At 34.7% G+C, this 22,259-nt stretch overlaps 1 protein-coding gene and 1 long non-coding RNA gene across 2 annotated transcripts in view; both read right to left on the bottom strand.

Moving 5' to 3' along the window:
- Nucleotides 1-18,446, bottom strand: part of COG6 (component of oligomeric golgi complex 6) — an 85,214-nt gene extending 66,768 nt beyond the window's left edge. Inside the window, exons 1-6 of the mRNA XM_032880121.1 lie at nucleotides 18,259-18,446; nucleotides 15,341-15,484; nucleotides 10,843-10,914; nucleotides 6,795-6,853; nucleotides 1,297-1,408; nucleotides 314-396 (exon numbers count right to left, since the gene is read on the bottom strand). Coding sequence (XP_032736012.1) covers nucleotides 314-396; nucleotides 1,297-1,408; nucleotides 6,795-6,853; nucleotides 10,843-10,914; nucleotides 15,341-15,484; nucleotides 18,259-18,411 — 623 coding nt within the window. The 5' untranslated portion in view covers nucleotides 18,412-18,446. The remainder of the gene's footprint in view (nucleotides 1-313; nucleotides 397-1,296; nucleotides 1,409-6,794; nucleotides 6,854-10,842; nucleotides 10,915-15,340; nucleotides 15,485-18,258) is intronic.
- A 1,357-nt stretch (nucleotides 18,447-19,803) lies between these two features.
- On the bottom strand, nucleotides 19,804-20,972 carry LOC116880668. Its single transcript, XR_004385247.1, has 3 exons — nucleotides 20,894-20,972; nucleotides 20,690-20,777; nucleotides 19,804-19,968 (listed from the first exon to the last, which is right to left on the bottom strand). It is a non-coding gene; the product is annotated as an uncharacterized LOC116880668 (long non-coding RNA).
- Nucleotides 20,973-22,259: the final 1,287 nt, after the last annotated feature.

Below are 22,259 nucleotides of genomic sequence, written 5' to 3'. Positions count from 1 at the left end.
TTTGTTTTGTTTAATTACAGAGTGATCTGGTTATAGCATATTAACGTTTTATCATTTATAGAATGATTTTGCAATAACTTTTTTACGACTAAATAAATGCTGTCAAATTTTAATACTATCACTTAGATAGGCAAGTGTTGTTTTACTCTGTAAGTATCAGGGTATAACCAACTCCCTCCTTATCCAAAGACACATAAAGATTAAATTCCTATTCACAAAAATGTCATATTTCAAAAAGAACCTAGGACACTTTTAAAATTTTACAAATATAAGATTAGTAATGCAATTATGAATTGAAAAGATTACTACTCACCCTGCCGTTTGCTGGTTTGTACGCAAGAGAACTTTGACATCGTTATGAATCCGTTTTACTCTTCCCAATGCCTTGAAAAAATCCTTTAAAAGTAAGAATGCAACTTTAAAATGTCCATATTTCCAGGTGAAATTACATTACTCTAAATTGAAATATCACTACAAGGGGAAAAAAAATCCTTTCACTTATTCTAAAGAAACCTTCCTGTAACTGACCTCAACCTTCTCTAAATTTTTATACAAAGTGTAACATATTTATTTAAATTTTAAAACATACATTAATTCAATGCCTGCTAGCATCAAGTAGTATGTTAGTTGCTGGGAACACAAAATTTATAAAGACAAAAATCCCTGCCCTCAAGAAATACATAGTCTAGTGAGAGAGAATACAAACCTAAAGATTACTATATAAAGAAAAACATGCTATGTATTACGCACCTTATTACTTAACCGTAGCTTTATCACTGAAGATGATGTTTTATGTATCTTTACATACCTGTTCTTGCCCCCTAATCCAAGAGTAGAATGTAAAGTTGGAGGCGTAGAGGCCACTCATAAATATACAGGAACTGACTGATGGTGAACTCCAAGATTTTTTTTTTTCGTTTAGAAAAAGGTAACATAGATAACCAAAGCCTTTTCTTTTTTTTAATCAACAGATCCAGGATACAGAATTTAGAAAAGAAGCAATTAACAAGACTGAAAATGGTTGAAAAAGGACTTAGAGATGAGGAGTAGGTTTTCTTTATAAACTTGATACTCTTTGATTTCTTAAAAAAAAAAAAAAAGCTAAGATAATGCTTTGAATAAACAACAAACAAAAAAGCCAGATTAAGGTAATTTAAAATGCATCTTAGTTTCTACTCTTAAAAAATATTTTTAAATCAAACTTTTAAGATGATAAAATAAAGCCTTAAAAAAAGTGATTTCTCTATAAATCAATATCTGCTATGCTTTAAATTATTGTAACAGAGAGCAAGATACCTCAGTAATAGGTCCTTCTCGAGTACCCCGGAGGAGACCCATTTCATCAGAAGTCAGCTGGAACTTGGATAAGAAGGCATCTGCGACTTGCGCTCTTATTTCTAATCTTTGACTATAATTTTAAAAAAGCAATTAAAAAAAATCAAGCATTCATTAAAAAGAATTGCATATGGTTATTTTAATAAAAAAAAAATCAAGCATGCTGTGAATTTGCATCACCTAAAACAAGTTACATCTCTGACATAACTTCTTAAAACAAGTGTGAAAGATTCTCAACGTCTTTGAAAGCCTCATTTCTGCCTCAAACATTAGAAGCTCAGTAGGCATGTAGGTAATAAAATTAGCTGAACTTGTTCTACCTCAGATACCTGAAGACAATAAAAGGAATTAATCATTATGCAAAAGAGAAGAAATAAGTTCACAAATGATCCCTGCACAGCAAATTCTCAGTCACTGACATGTACTTGAATTATTCATCTTGTAATAAACAACGTTATCCTACAGAAGAGAAATACACCAATCTGCAACTGATTTTCTTCTTAGTGAAAAGTCCTTTGCTTCTGAGATTCGCACATGAAGTACACAGCAACCAAAAAGTCAGATCTGTTATTTTTTAACTTTAGGTTAGAAACAGAAGCTAAGAACTCATTTACCAATTCTTCATAAATTCATAAAAGCACTTTACTTTTGTCTTCCCTACTTTTTCTGCATGATACGGCGATAAAAAGCCTTTTAAATTACATTATCTTGAGGCAACCTGTCTAGACTAGGTTGATAATTAAGAAAAGGCACGCTCTCATCTGGAAACTTGTCTGCAAGGACCTGAAGGACTGAGCCGAGTCACCATCTAAAAGCAAGTTGAAAATACAAACTACCTGAATGAATTTCAACATTCCTGGCTTCTCTATCTTAGATTTAAAGAGTAATAAAATTGTCTTTCACTAGCAGTATTCACAAGGCAGAAATATTCCACAATTTAATAATATTCAAATGAGAGTGAATAAAATAAACATGAACATTTTATGTTTAGAGAGTACAATGCATCTGCCATCTTCGTTTTGTTAGTATGGTCGGGTTGTGAGGTATTAAATTCACTCAAATGCTCTGAAATAGTACAGCAAGTTAGAAAGTAAAAGTCCTCTAGGTGGCAGTAACATTCTGTTTATCTCAAATAATAATATAAATCACCCAATGAAATCTACATTAGATAAATGGCCTATGTCCTTAATCATCTTATTATGGATATCAAAAAGTTATCTCAACAGGTTTTGTTTTACATTCTTAAAGCTCCAATCATTATCATACAGGATTAAGGTAATTATAAGAATTCATAAAATTCCTGGAGATTATACAGATCAATCATTTTGACTAAAAGCTTTTTGATGCTTCTTTTGGATGTATGTTTTGAGTCAATTTATCAGATACAAAGGAAATAAATTTCTTTAGTTTATAATTTACTTTTTTTTAAATCAAAGCTAGTATTACCCATCTTGATATTACTTTTTAATCATTAAATTTCACTGCAAATAATATTGTTGACTATTCTTAAAAAAAAAAAAAAAAATGAAATAAAGATTTTGAACCAGAGCCTGATCTGTGTCTACAAAAGATTGGTTCAAAAATATGTTGAACAATGGCCATACTGCTAAAACAAGGCTTTGGTATCTCAAGATGAGAACTTTTTTTAAAGTAGTGATGAAATAAATTCTAATATATTTTTTAAATCATATTACCCTTTAGTTATCATATATATTCTTCCCAGTAAGACTGCACAATCATTCTGACAGAAAGTTACTGTAAGATAACCCAATCATTTGGTTTGGCAGCTACTGTGCAATCTAATAACATTAATGTAGGGCTGTGTAAGAGCCCTAAGTCAGGGTCTGGTGTGACAAAAGATACATATGATGCAGACTTCTCTCTCATCTTATATCATAACTGAAATACAGTATATTTTGGAGAGTTTTTAATATCTAAATAAAATCATATGAAATCAACGTTCATATAAAGCATATAAATGGCTATTATAAGTTAGAACTTCTTTGATGTGTTCATGTAATCACTGCATATTATATATAATATATAAATAAATATAGCAAATACATACTGTGAAATAACATGCAGCAGATAAATATGATAAAGATCTGTATGTATTAATATAAAATGATCCATAAGACATTTTATAGATACAAAAAGCAGGTCCCCAAAAATATATAAACAAACTTTCTTTTTTTTTAAAGATTTTATTTATTTATTTGTCAGAGAGAGAGAGAGAGAGAGAGAAGAGAGCGAGCACAGCAGACAGAGTGGCAGGCAGAGGCAGAGGTAGAAGCAGGCTCCCTGCCGAGCAATGAGCCTGAGGTGGGACTCGATCCCAGGATGCTGGGATCATGACCTGAGCCGAAGGCAGCTGCTTAACCAACTGAGCCACCCAGGCATCCCTATAAACAAACTTTTTAAAAATACATATAATACACCCATAAACGAATTTTCAGAACCTGTATTCATATACTAAGTATTTAAAATAAACTGTCTAATTAATCCTTATAATGATTCTTTCAAGCATTCCCAGAACATGATTTATGAATCTTATGGTGCTTCTTTTTTTTCCCTGAAAATATACCTCTGTCATCTTTTAACTCCACCTTTTAGACTCCCCTCCTCTAAATAATTTCAAAATAATAAGAAAAAGAATTTAAAATTGGGCAAAATATATAAAAGAAAACAAAAAAGATTAGGAAATATAAGTGGCATGACAAAATGAAAAAAATGCTGATTCATCAACATTCAATAAAATGTAAATTAGAATTATGATGCTATTGTTCATCTATAAAATTGGCAAAATTTCTAATGACAATACCTAGTACTGACAAAGGAGACATTTTCATAGATTGCTGATAGAAGTGTAAATCGGTATAACCTTTTTAGAGAGGAATTTAGGCAATATACAGGCTATTTTAAGAAGTTTCTACCATTTGGGGCTCCTGGGTGGCTCAGCTGATTAAGCGTCTGACTCCTGATTTCTGCTCAAGCCATAATCTCAGGGTCCTGGGATTGAGCCCCACAAGATGAGGCTTGGAGCTCCTGGGCAGTCTGCTTGGGATTCTCTCTCTCCCTCTCTCTCTGCCCCTCCCTTTTGCACGCTCACGAGCACTCTCTCTCTCAAATAAATACATAAATCTTTAAAAAAATTAAAAGAAAATAAAAAGTTTCTACCATTTGATTCATGAATTACAATTCTAAGAGTATTTCCCAAGGAAATAATCTGAAATGCCCATATGATTTAAAAACATCTGTCAAGTCATTATTTTTAGTAATGGAAATAATACCCAATAATTTAAGAATGCTTAAATACATGTTGGTTCATTCACAAGACGAAATAAAATGTCACCATTAAAATACATGGTTTTTTTTTCTAAATAAAAGACAGAAAGATGAACATAAAATATTAGGTGAACAAAGTAAAATGAACTACACACATATATTCATGCTGGGAAGAAATATACCAAAATGTTACTAGTAGTTATGTCTGTGCAGTGAAGTTACAGCTGACTTTAATTTTCTTTCTTTAAATTTTATACATATAAATGAGAGGAAGAAGAAAAAAGGTCTACTCTCTTGTCTGAACAGATATGATTCTGGAATACATTTTTCTATATATGTTTGTGCAAAACAGTTTTATATTTTTTTACAAACTTCAAAACCTGAAGTAGTTTATAACAAATAACAAAATTAAAACAAAATTACAACTATTAAACATTAAAATAGTAAGAAAGGATAAAAAAGTAAGTAACAGCTGAGGAAAGCCAATGTAGAGTGACGATGTGCTAACAGGTTTATTTAATAAAGGCTTTGGAGGAAGAGGGAAGGGTAATGTTCCCTGATGGACGTCAAGCAGTGTGTTCAGCACCTACGTCTATCATTGAATCAGCACGACAACCCTGTGACACAGATCACAGGGTTTTCAGATGTGAAAACTGAGGCTGAAGGTTAAGAAGTAACTTCTACAAAATCAAAAATCTAAGGAACTCTTAACCAAGATTTAGATTAAAACTCAGTGTTTTGTCTTCAAAGCTTACATTCTTTCCACTTTAACAAACTACACCTCAAAAAGAAACACATATTCACCAAAGATTATTTTTCTGAGTTCAGAAAGAAATCTAGCTGCTGGGCCTTCACAAGAGACAATAAAATGTATAATAAATAGGGACTTCAATAATATTAAAAAAAAAAAAAGAAGTATATTTATGTGGATATCACTTCCCGACTATCACTGAAATCCACCTTCTATCAACTAAATATCATAAAGAAATGTTAGTTGCAGTTCTGTGAAGACAATTTTACATGCAGCTTTATTAGAGCATCACCTGTCACAATGACTGAACTTCTTCTAACCCAGTTGGGAAAATATTCATATCCTTTATGTATCTGTCTCAATAAGAATGTCACATTATCCAAATAAGCCTACAGAATTTCTATTTCTAAAGCTAATCACTTAACAAGGTTTCTTGCTAAAAGAAAAGGTAATATTTAAAAATGGAAAAACAACTCTCAGCCAGCTCCCAGGAATCTGTTATAATTTCTGGTATGTAATTTTCCTAAAATACTTTCCGCAAATGTTCACTTGGCACATCGTATCTATAGCTCCTGGGATACTAGAATGTCAGAAATTTTCACTCCCAAAAGCATACCAGGCCAAAACACTTCCATCAATTTACTAAAATAATAAACATGAATAATCCTTAGTTTTGAGAATATACAGATAGAAACACAACGTTTTAATGTTGCCTCCTGTAGACATTAATTAGGGTCCCATATATGCTACAAGCTACAATATAACGCTTCTTTTTCAGTTTTTATTTTTATTTACTCAAAAATTATTTATTGAATCTACAATGTATTAGGCACTGGAGACACAAAAAGAGGTAAGAAATTGTCATCGTTCTCAATGAGCCCACAGTTTCATAGGAAAAGAGACAATCAAACCAAAAACTAATTACGAAAGATTGTAATACACACTAAAATACCTGAATCCATATTCTACTCACTTTCATTCAACCATTTATTCAGTGAACAAATATTAACATACCTATCTGTAAACTACCACAAGAAAAATGTATACAGTGAACTCAATTGTATCAGAGAGGATTAATCGTAGCTAAAAAAATAAGAGATAATGAGTGTTGAAAAAGATAAAATTACTAAAACTCCAAAATCATCTACATTTTAAAAAGCAATCTTTTTTAATTCCACAGCAAACAATAAACAACACACTGTCACCTCCAAGAATGAATAATCCCTCAACCCCAACATAAGTTTGATACTCCCAAATTATTATTTTATGTTTATTTTCCTCTTGGATAATAGCTCAGAATCTTTCATGTTATATGAATTTTGAATTAAGTTTTTTATTATTTTAAGTCTGTTTTAGAGTTACCTATAATTTTCTTTCTACTTAATCTCCAAGTTAATGAAGAGGTAGTTAAAGTAAAACTTACCTTTCAGCTTGAAGCTTAGTGGTTTTTACTATTAAATCTTGCGTCTGTTCTTTTGCTGCCTAAAATTATAAATACATCTAAATTCAGTATTTTATAACTTCAATAAATATATCTTTAATATTTTTATACTTCAGAAAACTAATAGTACCACTTACTGAAGTTCAAGCTCACAGCGTGAGAGATCCAGAACTCAGAAGTATAAAAAAGGCCAAAAAATAAATAAAATATAAATAAATAAATAAAAATTTAAAAGGCCAAGTAATTGACACAGATGTTTCAAGGCTCATATATTACCTTTACTAAGAGGAACCCATGCAGAGTTCTCAATAGACACATAATGCTAAGGCTTACAAGGAAAAAGGTATCAGGGCGCTAAGGGATTTAACTGTTCATGATGTTTTTAGCAAAGCAGAAGTACTGGAAATGCAGGCAAAGAATGAAAAATGTGACTTCTGTTATGCGCATGTGACTTGAGATACCATGAGACCTCTAAATGGAGTTGTAAAGTAAGTTACTAAAATGCTAGTGTGGAACTTAACAGAATGGCCAAGATGGAGATAAGCATTGGAGAGTCAGAACATACAAATTACCCCTTATACAGGGCTTGGGGAAGATCAGAGACAGCCCTAACTAAAGGTCAAGTTCCTGACCAAGTTTTATATTAAGTAATCTTTCCTCCTCCAAGCCAGAGCTAAAAGGATCAGGAATGAAAACCTGATGAAAAGCTATTCTATCCTAAGATTAGGCAAGTATTTTAAAATGGATTGAAACAAAAGACAAATGTAGCTACTCAGATTCTCAAAGAACTAAACATAAGGCACTTAGAAAAGAGAGGAGAAACAAATGGGTGTATGGCAGCTAGAGACATAGGGTCCATGTCCTGAAGGGACACAGAGTGAGCCAGAATTATGTATAAATAAAGCCACTAGTAAGTGGAAATTACAGTTGAAATATTTTAACTATGTGGGTCTATTTACACAAGAACTACAGTTCTATAAATAGAACTACAGTTCTATAAATCTCTTTTCTCTTCCTTAATGATTTTCTTAATAACATTTTCTTGTCTCTAGCTTACTTTATTGTTAGAATATAGTATATAATACAAATAACATATAAAATATGTATTAACTGGCTGTTCATGTTAACAGCTTCTAGTCAAGAGCAGGCTAGTAGTTAAATATTGGGGAGAAAAAGTTATATGCAGATTTTTGCCTGTGTGTGGGTCAATGCCCCTAACCTCTGGCACTGTTCAAGGGTCAATGGTATAAAGTAGACCACACATACTGTGGAGGATCAGTCGTTAAAGATAGGGTACCAGAGCAAATATGTGAAGATATAGCTCATTTTCGTGCTGGACACTACCATAAAGAGCAAAGCTGCTGCTGCTAATGTTTCCAGAGCTGCATTAGATCTACACAGAAATCCCTACCCTACGGTAACTTCTAGGTTCTTAGAGGCCTAATCTTCCTACAGTCTTTCCAATTGTCAATGAAATTTTCTGCCTCATTGCTTCAAATGGGCATCCAGTCCCACCCCCATCTCCAGTTGAGTCTGTGTTCCTTGCAACCAAATTATGTACCTAGCAAATAGTAATTAAAAAAAAAAATAGATTTGAACGTATGTAATTCAGCAGATCAATAACTTTTAAGGAATGGAGTTGAACACAATGGCTCCCATGGTACTATTCTAAAATTATTACTCTTTAAACCCACTAATTTATTCAAATTCTTCTTTATCTTTCCTAATGTTGCTTTGCTTTCAAGATCATTGTCACCTTATTCTTGACTAATATAATTGTTTAAAATGTAGTATTCTCTCAATTCTAAAATATATTTACATTTTAGTATTTGTGAAAAAAGAATGCTTCATAAAATCAATTATCAAAAATGTTTACTAGCTTCTTTGTTTAGTCTGAGTCATCATTAAATTGAAGGTAGATCTTACAAAAAAACACCATCTATTAATCACTTAACTATGATACTTGCTTACAATGGTATACAATAAGAATTACGCATATATCCTGACTTTTCATTTATAAATTGCAGTGATGATTCAAAAATTAAGTTTAATAATAGCAGTGAAGATCATTATTCTAAAGCAATTTCCAATTTATCTTAAATGTTAAGAATGATTGTTTCTCATTAAATAATAAACATATGCCTCTAAATGTTATTTATCCAAGCAAGTCCACGAAGGGATAAACCACGGCATATAAGCAATTATTGACTGCATTTCTAAAAGTATCTTGTAATAATAATTTCTAAAATGTCCTAAATCTAAAGTACTTTGGGAAATATGAGCTAATTTAATTAGTCCTGTGTATAACATCCTAAAATGAAAAATAATACTTTTTTCTATAAATGAATTAAAAACATTATTCTAGAGTTGACAGTCTGAGTGGGTACTACCAAGATTACAAAAACACTATATGCAATAAATCAGTGCCAATGGATGAACAAAACTCAAAATCACGGATCTAATCCCTACTAATCTTAGATTCAAAGTTGAATGTAAACAACAAGTAATATAAAATATTTTTAAATATTCAGTTTAAAAAGCTATGAAAGAATCTTTTGCAAGTGATGAAAATGTGCATCTTCATTATGGTAGCTATTTCATGGGTACGGAATTGTCAAAATGCATTGTTTTGTATATATCAAGTGGATGCAGTTTATTATTGTACATCATTTTTCCCCAATAAAATTGATTAAAAAAAAGAAAGAAGGGCTCATACCATTATATGGAAAAAATGGGATTGGGGGGTGCAAAGAAAATACAAAGGACAAAACTAAAGAGGATACTTTGTGATTTAAAATACTTATAATCTGTTTTGAAAACAGCATGAAGAATAAAAATACTTTGATCTTTTTATATCTACAAATGGCTATGATAAAAGGATAAAAATACAATTAAAGATAAAAATTTGAAAACAAGAGATACTGTCCCCCAAAAGAAGAACTTAAGTAATCCCATAAACCGAATTATAAAAATAATACTACAAAATAAATGCAGGAGTATATAATACAGAAAAACTTAGAGAGTGTAATTTGAGAAAAGGTATAAAAATCATGGAAGCCAGAAAATGAGAAAAGGAAGTAAAGAAAAAAAGGAACACAACAGGCAAACAAAATTACTAAGCAACAAAAAATAATATTGCAAAAAATATAAAATGACAATAATTAGCAAATATTTTATGACTATTTAAATATTATGTAATTCATAAAGACCTAAGGTTGAACAACAGATATGCCAATAGTAACTGATACATTAGCAAGAGTACTGAAATTTAGTTAAGAGTAGGAGAGCTAAAAGTTTAGAGAAACGGGAAACTGGTTCTAGATATAGGTCATGGAAGTAGCTAAGTAGCTTATCTTAGGACTGATTTGTGGAGTATGCAAAGATTAAGGAATCTTCTAGAATCACTGTAGCTCTCTCTATAGTTCCAGGAGAATCTTAAAGGTGTAAGTTTGAAATAAATGTGAAGGTCGTAAACATAATCATGACTGACTCTTAGGAGGAATCCTATTCTCTTCACTATTCCAAAATTACATAAATGAGGATAATTAGGCTAAATCTTAACTCTGCAATCAAACTAGAAGTTTCAAACTGCTTTAATAAACCGATGTAGAATTACAGATATTTTCCTGAGATTATTTCTTTTCTTTTGTGGGGAGGCTGAGCATAAAACATAATTAAGGTTGGTCTGTATTAGGCATAGCTTTAGCCTGGACTTATTCCTAAGACTTTCTATTAAGGCAATCATTTTTGCTGGATTTATGAGATATTATGGGATTGAAAGGTTTATCAAAATTCTATGCAGTTAGCTTTACACTGACAAGATCAAAATATAAAGGCATATGGAGTTAAATGAACAATATCAGTAAACCATCACCCCAAAATACTCATTTTTAGTTAAAAAAACAAGCATAATATTTACATTGGAACTTCCTACAGGACATGATATTTTAGATATCCATACATCTTAGAGATCTAGGTCACAATTTCTGAAAGCTTACTTTGAACCAGGAACTACAGTAAAATCCAGTACCTGTAGGCGACTTGTCATGTCTTGACAACAACTGCTCATTGCTTGAACATCTTCATTTATGCTTTCAAGTTCCTGAAAAGGAAAAAAGTAACAGCAAACATTACCTATGTTGTTACAGAAATTCTCTTCTCTTAGCCAAATCCTATTTTCTTTTTTTTTTTTTTTTAATATTTTTATTTATTTATTTGACAGAGATCACAAGTAGACGGAGAGGCAGGCAGAGAGAGAGAGAGAGAGGGAAGCAGGCTCCCTGCTGAGCAGAGAGCCCGATGCGGGACTCGATCCCAGGACCCTGAGATCATGACCTGAGCCGAAGGCAGCGGCTTAACCCACTGAGCCACCCAGGTGCCCCCAAATCCTATTTTCATCTCATGAATTTTTTTTGTTAAAGCATGACAAAAGATACTATATTTAAAATTGGAAATAATTAAAAAGAATAACATCTAGTGTTAGAAAATATGTAAAGAAATTAGTATAAGCTTTTTAAAGGGGGTGACAATAGGAAATGACAAATGCTTAACATTAATACCTCTTCATTCAGGAGTACTAACACAGAGGTTTATCCTACGGAATTAATCAGATAAGTGTGCAACAATATATGTAAGAAGATGATCAACACAGAGTTGCCCAAAACAAAAGGAAAATGTGAAACATTTTCTATACAATGGAACTCTGTGTGTATATTAACAATGACTATATATGTGTGTATATGCGTGCGTATGTGCATGCGTGTGTGTGTGTGTGTATACATGGATAGAAAGAGGTCTATATAAGATTTTTAAAAAAGCATTATGAAACTATATATATATGTATGTGTATACATACACACACACACACACACACACACACACAGGGAAGTACACAGGAAAAGCCAGACAATACTGACAAAAGTTATTTCTGGGTGATAGGATTATAAGCAATTGTTTTGACTTCTGATTTTATCTAACTCTTCTGTAATGAATTATTTGTTAACTTTTAATTAATAAAAATAAGCAAGTATGAAAACCCAATAAACTAAAAATCGTGCCTTCTCTACCTTGTGGAAGGTCATCACATTGTACATCATGCCACAAAGCTGGGAATTTTCTCAGTAACATTCTCTCCCCATGTACTTCCTCCTCTAGCTTCCTCCAGGTACATGGGAATGTAACTGGTCCTTAAGATCTATCATTTATACCCTTACTGTATATCCATTTCTTTTTTACTGCTCTAATAGCTACTACTTCAGTTCACATCAATTAGTATTTCTTATGTGAAGTGACTTAAAAAAAAAGTTTTCCAACAGGTTTCCCAGGCTCTGCACTTTTCATGAAACCATTCTCTAGTCCTTACTGAATCAATGAAAAATATTAATGAGAAAATGATAACACAAAATCACACCTAGCTTCATACTGCACTACTATCTTCTTTTTCCCAATAATTTCAATTTGGTGTCACACAACAGAAAGATACACAAAGAAGTTTCAGTGGTAGACAATGGACAATCCCTTTCAACACAACACCCAGACCTTCAAATAGAAACATGACAGTCTTATGAAGGATGGGCCAATCAGAGGGTAAGAGATAAGAAAGCTGCCCAGTGAGGATATAAACAAAATGTGAGGATAAACCAGTTGGAAAATCACTTATCAGAATATAAACATAAACCTAAGTTCTAGATACAAGATTTTTATCCCTTCTTTCTATAAAGTACTTTGAATTTTAAGTATCATAGCACCCAGTATTTTCAAATGTTACTTTCTATACTTCATTACAAATAGCATATACACCAAATCATTAAAGGAAGTGCTAAATTGCTTTCAGGTGAACAGTTAAAAAAAAAAAAAAAAGCCCAATTTCAAAATATCAATTAATATTAGCAATAGCAGAAGCCTGAGTAAACTAATCTCACTATTCCCTTAAATCTCACTGTGTAACCTAATATGAATAGCACTACGATATTATCAGCCAGCTAGGTCAAGAATAACTACCCCTAATACTTTAGCCACCATAATATACCAAATGGACCTGATTTGTCAAATAATAAAAACTACATCTCTGAATATATGACTTCAATGCAGAGTTTTGATGACTGTAATTCAATGGCCTGTATGTTACTTTAAAAGTCTTTATTTGAACTTAGGACAAAGTATCTCTCCCTGCCCCCCAAATAAAATTATAGGCTGGGAAGTACAACTGGTGTATGATAAACTTTTAAAAATCTTTTTATTATGGAATATTTTCAAAAATATCCTAAAGTTCCAAGAATATGAATGCCCACATACCTATCACCCAGCTTCGACCACTCTTGTTTCATCTATTTCTCTACCCACTTTCCACCTCTCCTCCATCCCTTTCTCCCTCCTCCACAAACTGAATTATTTTATATTCATAATATTTTATTATTTCATTCATAAACATCACTATATGCTTCTAAGAAGACTCAAAAAACATAATGCCATTTTCACATCTAAATATTTAACAATAATTTCTTAATATCAAGTATCTAGTCAATGTTCCAATCTCCCCAGCTGTTTCAATCTTTAAATAATTACTGCAAGTCAGGAACCAACTAAGATTCATAAATAGCAACTGGTTGCTATTTCTCCTTTTTTTTTTTTTTTAATCTATACAGTCTCATTTCTCCCTATTTTTCTTTTCTTTTTCTTACAATTTATTTGTTGAAGAAACCAGCTCAGGGGCACCTGAGTGGCTCAGTGGGTTAAAGCCTCTGACTTCGGCTCAGGTCATGATCCTGAGGTCCTGGGATTGAGCCCCGCATCAGGTTCTCTGCTCAGCAAGCAGCCTGTTTCCTCCTCTCTGCCTGCCTCTCTGCCTACCTATGATCGCTGTCAAATAAATAAGTAAAATCTTAAAAAAAAAAAAAAAAAAGAAACCAACCCATTTGTCTCTACAGTTCCCCACATTCTATATTTGCTGACTGCATATTTGTGGTGTTAACATAGTCCTCTGGCCCCAGTAATTCCTATAAACAGGCAGTTAGATCTAGAAGCTTAATTATATTTTGGTTCAGTTTTCTAGCAAGAATTTTTCACAAGTGGTGTTGTATACCTTTATTAGGAGTGACAGATACGAGGTTAACTGCTTCTTGTGAGGTTAGCTGATAGTGACGACCAATGGCTACATCGATGGTGATCAGCTACGCAATTCTGTCCCCCAATGGGGCATTCGGCAGTGTTTGTAGACATTTTGGGGAGGAACGACTAAAGGAAAAGTGGTACTACTGGCATTTAGCGGCTGGAAGCCAGGGATGCTGCTCAACAACCCAAACAGCAGAGGGCAGTCCCCACTTGTCTGATCCAAAATGTAAAATACTGCCACGCTGAGAAGTCTTGAGCTAGATCCATAAATTTAACAGTAGTGGCAAAAATCTTCTCATCTTCTGTCACTCTTCCTTCATTTACTAGAATAAAGCTATAAAGAGAAGCCTCCCCTCAACAACCGCATGTAGTTGGAACAAAAGACAGGATAAAGGCTTGACTCCTTCCTTTTATTTAGCACTTTTCAAAAGAAGCTGGTTCCCTTATATCCATCAAATATAACCAATGAGGGTTCTGTTTGGTTCTTAGATCTGTATGAATTTGTGGGTTTAAACATGTTTAATGAGTTTTGTCCACTGAGTTATTCTTATTGAGGCTCTAATCATCCTATCCCTGGCCAACAGAAGCCTCATCGAATTAGCTCTAGAGTTCTTCTGCCACTTTGCCAAAGGTCTCAGGTAGCTTCCCTGCTTTCTGATATTTGTAAGATTGTTCCTTTCAGAGGGAAACAGTATTCAGAGACCACAATTTGCATGTGCTCTTGGAGACCCTTTCTATTCTTACGAACACTACCAAACTGTCCTTCCAACCTTCCAGATTTTTAGCCTCAGTCAATGAAATCTTCCTAAACATTTAAACATCCCGTTTATTAGTCACTGAAACTCTATATACACTTTCATACAACACATACAGAATATGTGATATTAATAAAATTAACAAAATATTGCATAAGTAAAATATAACAACATAATAAATAAAATTCATTTTTACCCTATGGTGAGTAGTCTGCTCACTCAAGTATGATAAAAATATTACTTATGCTGAAAGTAACTGATCTTAATGAATCTGAAAATTTCATAATTTATGGTGCACTAAAGTAATTCAATTCTAATTAATCTTCAATGGAGAAGTAGTTATCCAAAGGAGGTTTATTCAGTAAGGAAAAACTTCTACTGGAAAACATTTAAAGAATTGTTTTTTTCTTATTGTTAAAAAAAAACAAAAATTTCTAAGAGAGTATCCTAGAAAAAATGTTTGAACGTTCTAAGAAGCAGCATTAGTGGAGGTCACAGATTCAGAAATCCCACTAACTGAAGGATCTGGATGCTTCTGGCATAAATAGTTAAGTTTTCTATTTGAACATGAACAGCAAACATATCAACCTAATTCATAAAAATACTTAGAGTTAGGCATACAGTCAGTCCTCAATAAATGTTAAAGGAAAAGAATTTACGTACTTTCTTCACCTCCTTGAAAATGCTGACAAATTCTTCATTGATGGCTAAACTTCTGCGTTCAATATCTCCACGTAAATTTCTTCGAGTCCGCAAACTGTTTTCAACAAAAAAGGTTGAAAGTGCCTTGAGAGCTTCCAACATCTCCTACACAATTGATGATAAAAGACAATTACTGGGACTGATTTTCACATGTTTTCCTAATCTTAAGTCAAATTTTAATGAAATCATTTTCAAATGTTTCCATTAAATAATCAAAAAATACCAGGCCACCTTCGCATTACTGAATAGTAAACTTATTTCCAAAATACTATAAGCTACTTACTTGTACAGTGCAGCATGCATACAAGACCACTCACTGCAGAATAGTTTGGAATTGTAAAGATTAGAAATACCCTTAATGTCCACCTAAAGCGGATTGGTTAAAGAAATTATGACATAACGATTTTAACAAAGATGAAAATTCTTTATGTACTTACATAATACAAACTTCAAGACACGGCAAGTGAAATAGCAAAGTATAGAAACAGTTATAATACCAACTGTTAAAAAAGAAAGAGGACTATATACATACATACTTACTGGTGAATGTATAAACTATCTCTGGAAGGATATATATAAGAAGTACGAACGACCTGTAGCCTCTAGGCTAGGAACTGAATAACTGGGAGGAGAAATGAGAGGAAGGCCTCTCTGAGGTGACTTCTGAAATGAGGCCTAAGTAACAGGAAAGGCATCCATGGAGATATGGAGACAAAGCCATTCACAGACCAAAAAAAAAAAAAGCCGTGAGTACAAAGACATGAAAGCAGCAGAAACGCCATATGACTGAAGCTGTGGGACACTACTAAAGGCTTTAGGGAAAGGAGTAATGTAATGTGTTCTATAAGTTCAAAAGTTTATTCTAACTTTGTGAGGAAAGCAGATGGGGGCAGGGCAAGAAAGGAAGAAAATAGGAAGAAACTAAAATAATCCAAGCAAAGATTTGATAGTGACTTAGAACAAGCAGCAGTGCAGATGAAAAGGAGATACTCCAAAACTATATTTTTCAAGGTAAAGCCTGTAGGATTTGTTAACGAATTCAATGCAAGAAGTGAAAAAAATGACAAGAATCAAAAATTATATATATTTTTTTGCTTGTCTGGGTAAGTGATGTTCTTTCCTAAGAGGGGAAAGTAGAAACAGTTTGGAGAAAAACCAAGAGTCTGGCTATGTTAAGTTTTTATGCTGTTGATGAGGTATTGACATTGGAAGTGTCATATAAGCAACAAACTAGAGGCATCTGGAGCTCAGTAGAGATGTCAAGAACAGGGTTATAAATTTGAGAATCATCACCCTTTTTGTTGTTTAAAACCATGAAAGTGAGAGAGTTTTCCTACAGAGAAAATATGCATTAGAGGAGAGATGGGAGAAGACCAAGCCCAGGATTTCTAACTCCAAATACAAATTCCTACACCTGAACTAACATATATTCTAAAAGCCTTACCCTTCTGTTTCAGTTAAAATGTTATTTTGCGATATTGGCTGGATTGACAAAAATAGTAAAGCTATTTAAATTCAATTTAATATTTAAGAAAACACTACAAAGATTTATGTACAAAAGAAAAAAGAAAGAAAGAAAGAAAAAGAAAAACCAAAAAATGAAGCCATTTCTTTTGACTATAACCTTGAAATGTCCTAGGCCTGGCTCAAAGAAGTAATCCCTAAAGGATGAACGAACAAAATCACATAGACAGGTGCAAATTACAGCTCCAGCAGTTATCAGTTATATGATTTAACCTTGTTACACTCTCTCAATACCTTACTTTTCTCTTGGGTAAAAAGGAGATAATGTTATCTATATCACAGCTGTATTAAATAAGATAATAAATGTCAGTATTAGTCACATTAAACAATAAGCTGTATGATAAAATTAACATTTAATAAGAAATGGTAAGTGTAGGGCACTGCGCTGAGCACTTCAGATTCTCTTGTTGAATCCTCACAACAACCCTGAGGTAAAAGTTACCAGCAGTATTCTCAACTTAGAAATGATGAAAAATAAGCTTAGAGAAATTAAAGGGCTTACTCAAATTATAATGCTTCAGTTTGATGTTATATCTGATAAGTGGTGGCCCCAGAGCCGCGTCTTTCTTACATTTCTTACACACAAATTCTTACTGACAGCTTATTTTCAGTTACCTACAAATTTATCTGTTAAGTTCTCTCACTTCTACTTACATTTTTTCTTTAGGGCATGACCAATTTACCCAAAGACTCAATGATACAGAAAAGATAACCAGCTACAGCTACAATAGAAGCTGGAAGGATGCGTTTCGGGAGGTACTTGGGTGAGGATGTGGACGGTTTTATCTTGTGAAGAAATAACAGCATGAGCCCACATGTCACAGGCGGAGCTTAGCTAACAACAAAAACTAGTAGCACCCAGTATTTCATCTGAGCCCTGAGCAAGCAGTTCTTTCCCGCTGCAAATTATTTCAGTTGTTCTTACCCGTGGGTGGAAATGCTCAATTATGCCTACCCCGGTTCTCCAGCTCCTCCTAACCCCGATTCACGTTGCCCAGTCTTGTAATTTACTCTTACATGGTTTCTAACCCTGCCCTGGGCTCTCTTCTCCCCCTGTTCGGACCCACGAACACCTCCCCGGTAGGAGACCCCACCGTTGCCTCCCGGAGCCAGAGCCTTCCAGGAAGTGTTTTCCCAATAGCGGGTGACACCCAAGACACCTCTTCGCTTTTCCAGGGTCTCCTCGGCCTCCCCCTTCTTACCCGTCCCACTTCGGATCCCGCAGGTTTGCAGTCCCCTCCACCGAGAGACGGAGAGACACTGGGATGAGGGAGTGGGTGCCGAACAGACACCGCCCCCGGCCAGGCTCAGCCCGCGGGCAACGCGGGACCCCAGGCCCTGCCAGTTCCGGTTACCTTGTCGTTGTCCAGCCGCGTCTCCAGGATCTTATTCAGCTTCCGCGACAGAGGGTTGCTGGTCTGCGTCGGGACCCCGCCTGCTCCATTGCTGAGGCCGTTGGCAGCCCCGGCCGTGGGTACCGCCACTACTTCCCCGCAGCCCTCAGCCATAGTGTCGCAGGCCCCGCCCCCAGCTCCGTGGCGGCCACCTCAGCCTTAGGGTGGGACCCACGCCAGCTGCGCGAATACTGCGCATGTGCGCACCGTGCCGCACATGCGCCCCGGGTCCCGGAAGGCTCTGCCGGGACTGCCCAGTTCAGCCAGGTTGTTGGGAGGGGCGGGGAACTGAAGAAGTTAGGGGTAAGCGGGTGGATGGATCCTTATGGTGGGAAGGGGGGACTGGTGGGAGATTTCGCGAAATGGTCTGAAATTTTAAATTATATTTAAAACTTGGGGATTAAGATTTAAGGGATTAAAAGGATTTCAGAATCCCGAACCTATGTAAGCCTAACCTTAGTGTAACATATACTGACACCTGTTCCTGGCAAATACATTCAGTAAAAGTTAATTCTACAGCAATTAAATTCACTTTACCTGAATTCTTTTTTTTTTTTTATTCAAGTATTTATTGAAGCATATTCCATGCTAGGTACTTAGGTGGGTATTGGGGGATCTACAATATACGTCTGAGACAAAGGAGTTAAATGTTAAAAGACTGTGATGAGCAGTCTGAAGGTGCTGAAATGCAGTGAAAGAGAAAGGGGAGGGAGGGTCCTCCTTTACCCAGGAAAGTCTGGTAAGGAGTTGACATTTAAACTGAGATTTGAGGGAAAATCTGAAACATGGGGGAGAAGTTATTCTGAGGTAGGAGAAAGTGTAAATGCAAAGGTCCAAAAAGACAAGAAGAAACTTGGGTTTTCCAAGAATTGGCCAAAGCCAGTGTAGTTGTAGAGTAATGGAGGACGAAGTGAATAGTAAGATGAAAAATGAAATCTCAGGAGAGTCTAGATAACAAATATCATGATTTTTAAAATTTCTTTTCTCACTTTCAAAAATCTGGATCAGAGTAAAATTCCGAACTTCTTGTTTAGTATTTTTCTGAAATACTAACCATTTAGCTTTTGTCCTTAATTCACCTTTTGCCATATTGTATGTATAGATATAGATATATATCTAACAAAATCACTTATCCCAATTCTGGCGAGTAAAGAAGAAATGGCTCAAATAGCAAAAAGAAAACATGCTAAAGACCCTGTGAATTCAATAAATACATAGGACCTAGATGAAGGAAACTTTAAAGTGCTACTGGGGGGAAATAAAGAAGAGGGAGGGAGCTAGAGAAAGAGAAACTGGAAACAATCAGTGTCCATCAGTAAAGTACTGAACAAATATATTATGGTCCGTTCACTCAGTACAGTGCTATGCAACTTATCTGCTGTGAAGGAGATTTAAATGCTAATGTGGAAAGAATTCCAAATTACAGTATGTGAAAAAAGCGTGGTACATTATAGTGCATATAGTGTGGTCCCATATAAATACATGTAAATTAAAGCTTTTTCATTTTTTTCAGGATGGCATTCCTGTGGAAGGGAGGCTTTCACTTTTTATTTGTACCTTTCCAAATGGATTGACAATTTCTAATCTTACCCATCTGCTGCTGAATATATTAACAGAGATTATCAAGGTAGGGCAATTATGGCCTCCTCTTCTTTGCTCACTTGTTTTTCTCTGAATTTGCAATTGTAAAAACAAGAAACAAAATTACTTGAAAATTAGAATAATATGTGGTAATATGAAGATGAAAATTATTGTACAATTTAAACATTTAAATCCATTTGTATGGGGCGCCTGGATGGCTCAGTGGGTTAAAGCCTCTGCCTTCGGCTCGGGTCATGATCTCAGGGTCCTGGGATGGAGCCCTGCATCGGGGAAGCCCTGCTCAGTGGGGAGCCTGCTTCCCCCTCTCTCTCTCTGCTCAGCAGGGAGCCTGCTTCCCCCTCTCTCTCTGCCTCCCTCTCTGCCTACTTGTGATCTCTGTCTGATAAATAAAATCTTTAAAAAATTTAAAAAATCCATTTGTATGTTTTTAATGTTTCCTTAATTATCATATGTTCTATAAGGCTAACTATAAATTATAAGTTAAGTGCTTAAAATCAATGTTTTTCAAAAGTTGAAGTAAATATTAGGGTGAGCCTCATCAGAAGCCTATGTTATATATGTATATATATGCGTGTGTGTATAAATATATAATTAAAGTTTTTCTTTTCATGAAGATATGAAAGATAATTTCATATACTGAGCTCCTTAATATACTACAGCACTAAAAGAATGAAAAACAGGCTCTGATTTAAATATTCTCATTTCATGGGAAAATAAATACATGCATAGGGAAGAGTGAAGAATTCTTACAGAGGAACCATGATGTAGAGTAAAACATGGAGATTCTTACCTTCCAAGTAATGGTTGAAAGGAGGGTCTCCCCCAAATCCCCCTCTTCTCCTTTGGATTGTTATTTAAGCTTTCTTGCTCTTTGGCTTCTGAAATAAGTGGAAATAACAGTGGTCACTGTGGCTTCATCAAAATATAATATGATTTATTAAGCCATGTCTGGTGCCAGTGCTATCTCTGGAGACCATGTTGCTTAAAACTTTACCATTCCTGAAGAATTATCCACTGTCTCTGCTTTCTGTGCAGCTTTCTCTTGTTTCAGAGTCTAGGACAGGTGCTTCTCACTGGCAGAGCTGAGGGAACAGATTTGTGCCCATTATCAGGGGAACTGGGAAAGTTATTCACCAATAGAAAGAATATTCACAGACTGTGTCACCCCCTGTCGCACACATACACACCTACATATGTGGCAAATGTCTACCCATTTGATCCCTTTAGGTGGATAATATTAACACACACTCTTCTTCCCATATTTATCCTTAAAAAATATTTTTGCCTAATTTAATGCAATTGATTTACCCCCTAACCAAAATCTCACTTACTTCATCCCCTAAGGAACAACCTAAAATTGAATCTTTTTTCTTTTTAGCTCAAAGTCAAATTTCTCTCTGGCTTCGTTATGGTCTTTCCCCAATATCATGTAACTTATGGATTAAACTGTAAATTAACCACAAAGACCCATCTTTTAAAAAGTGTTATTCAAAGAATATGACATAATAGAAAACAGGGTTAAATGTCAGTTTTTACTTCTGCAACTGTCACAGACCTGTACCAGCATATATGATTTCTATTCTTTCCATGATCCTTTGTCTTCAGCCAACACATCCCCTGACCAAAGTTCTTTATCCATTGAGGGACCCAAAGTGCTTCTGAAAAAAGCAGGACATCTGATGGATCTGGCTGTATTAAGTTACTGTACTTTCCTTGTAATTTTGCCCCAGGACATGGGGTCCTAGGGAGTACTCAGGGAATTCTTCAAATTCTGTCCCTATTTCTTTCTAGCTGTATTATATAGCCAAACCCAACTTCCCCTGTATGGTCAGGATTGGTTACTCTGCACAACCATATGGTTGTTCACCCAGTGCCCCTGGGAGTCCCATCATCCAATTCAACTAGGACAACTCTTACTACCCCTGATATGTGTAAGATCCCTTGGGCCCTGACACTTTGAATCACAAGATCTAAGCTCTGCAATAATGTGCCTCTATTCTCATACTTCCAGAAGCCAATAGATGTTCAAGCAACACAGAATCACAGAATCCCAGAGTCAGTATCAGCAGCAGTGCCAGGCTTGGAGACAAAGAATAACATTTTTTGTGAGTGGGTAATAAATGTAATAAGAGATGCCATTCCTACCTACCTCCTTTATCCTTCATCATCTATTCTGACTATGGGAGAAACAGGACAAATACTGACCTCCAGGTTAGAGGAGAGCATGTACCCTAAATTTACAAGACGTTGTCTTCTGGCTGTTGTGGTAATAAATCATTAATAGCTTCTATCACTATTTTGTAGTTGCTTCTTTATAATGGAATATATCATAAGACTAATGAATTTCATAGGCATTACAT

This window comes from Lontra canadensis, unplaced genomic scaffold, assembly GCF_010015895.1.
Source record: "Lontra canadensis isolate GAN:19392208 unplaced genomic scaffold, GSC_riverotter_1.0 scaffold67, whole genome shotgun sequence".
Lineage (NCBI taxonomy): Eukaryota > Metazoa > Chordata > Mammalia > Carnivora > Mustelidae > Lontra > Lontra canadensis.
Note: the sequence above shows the minus strand (reverse complement) of the source record. Positions and strands in the feature narration are given on the sequence as shown.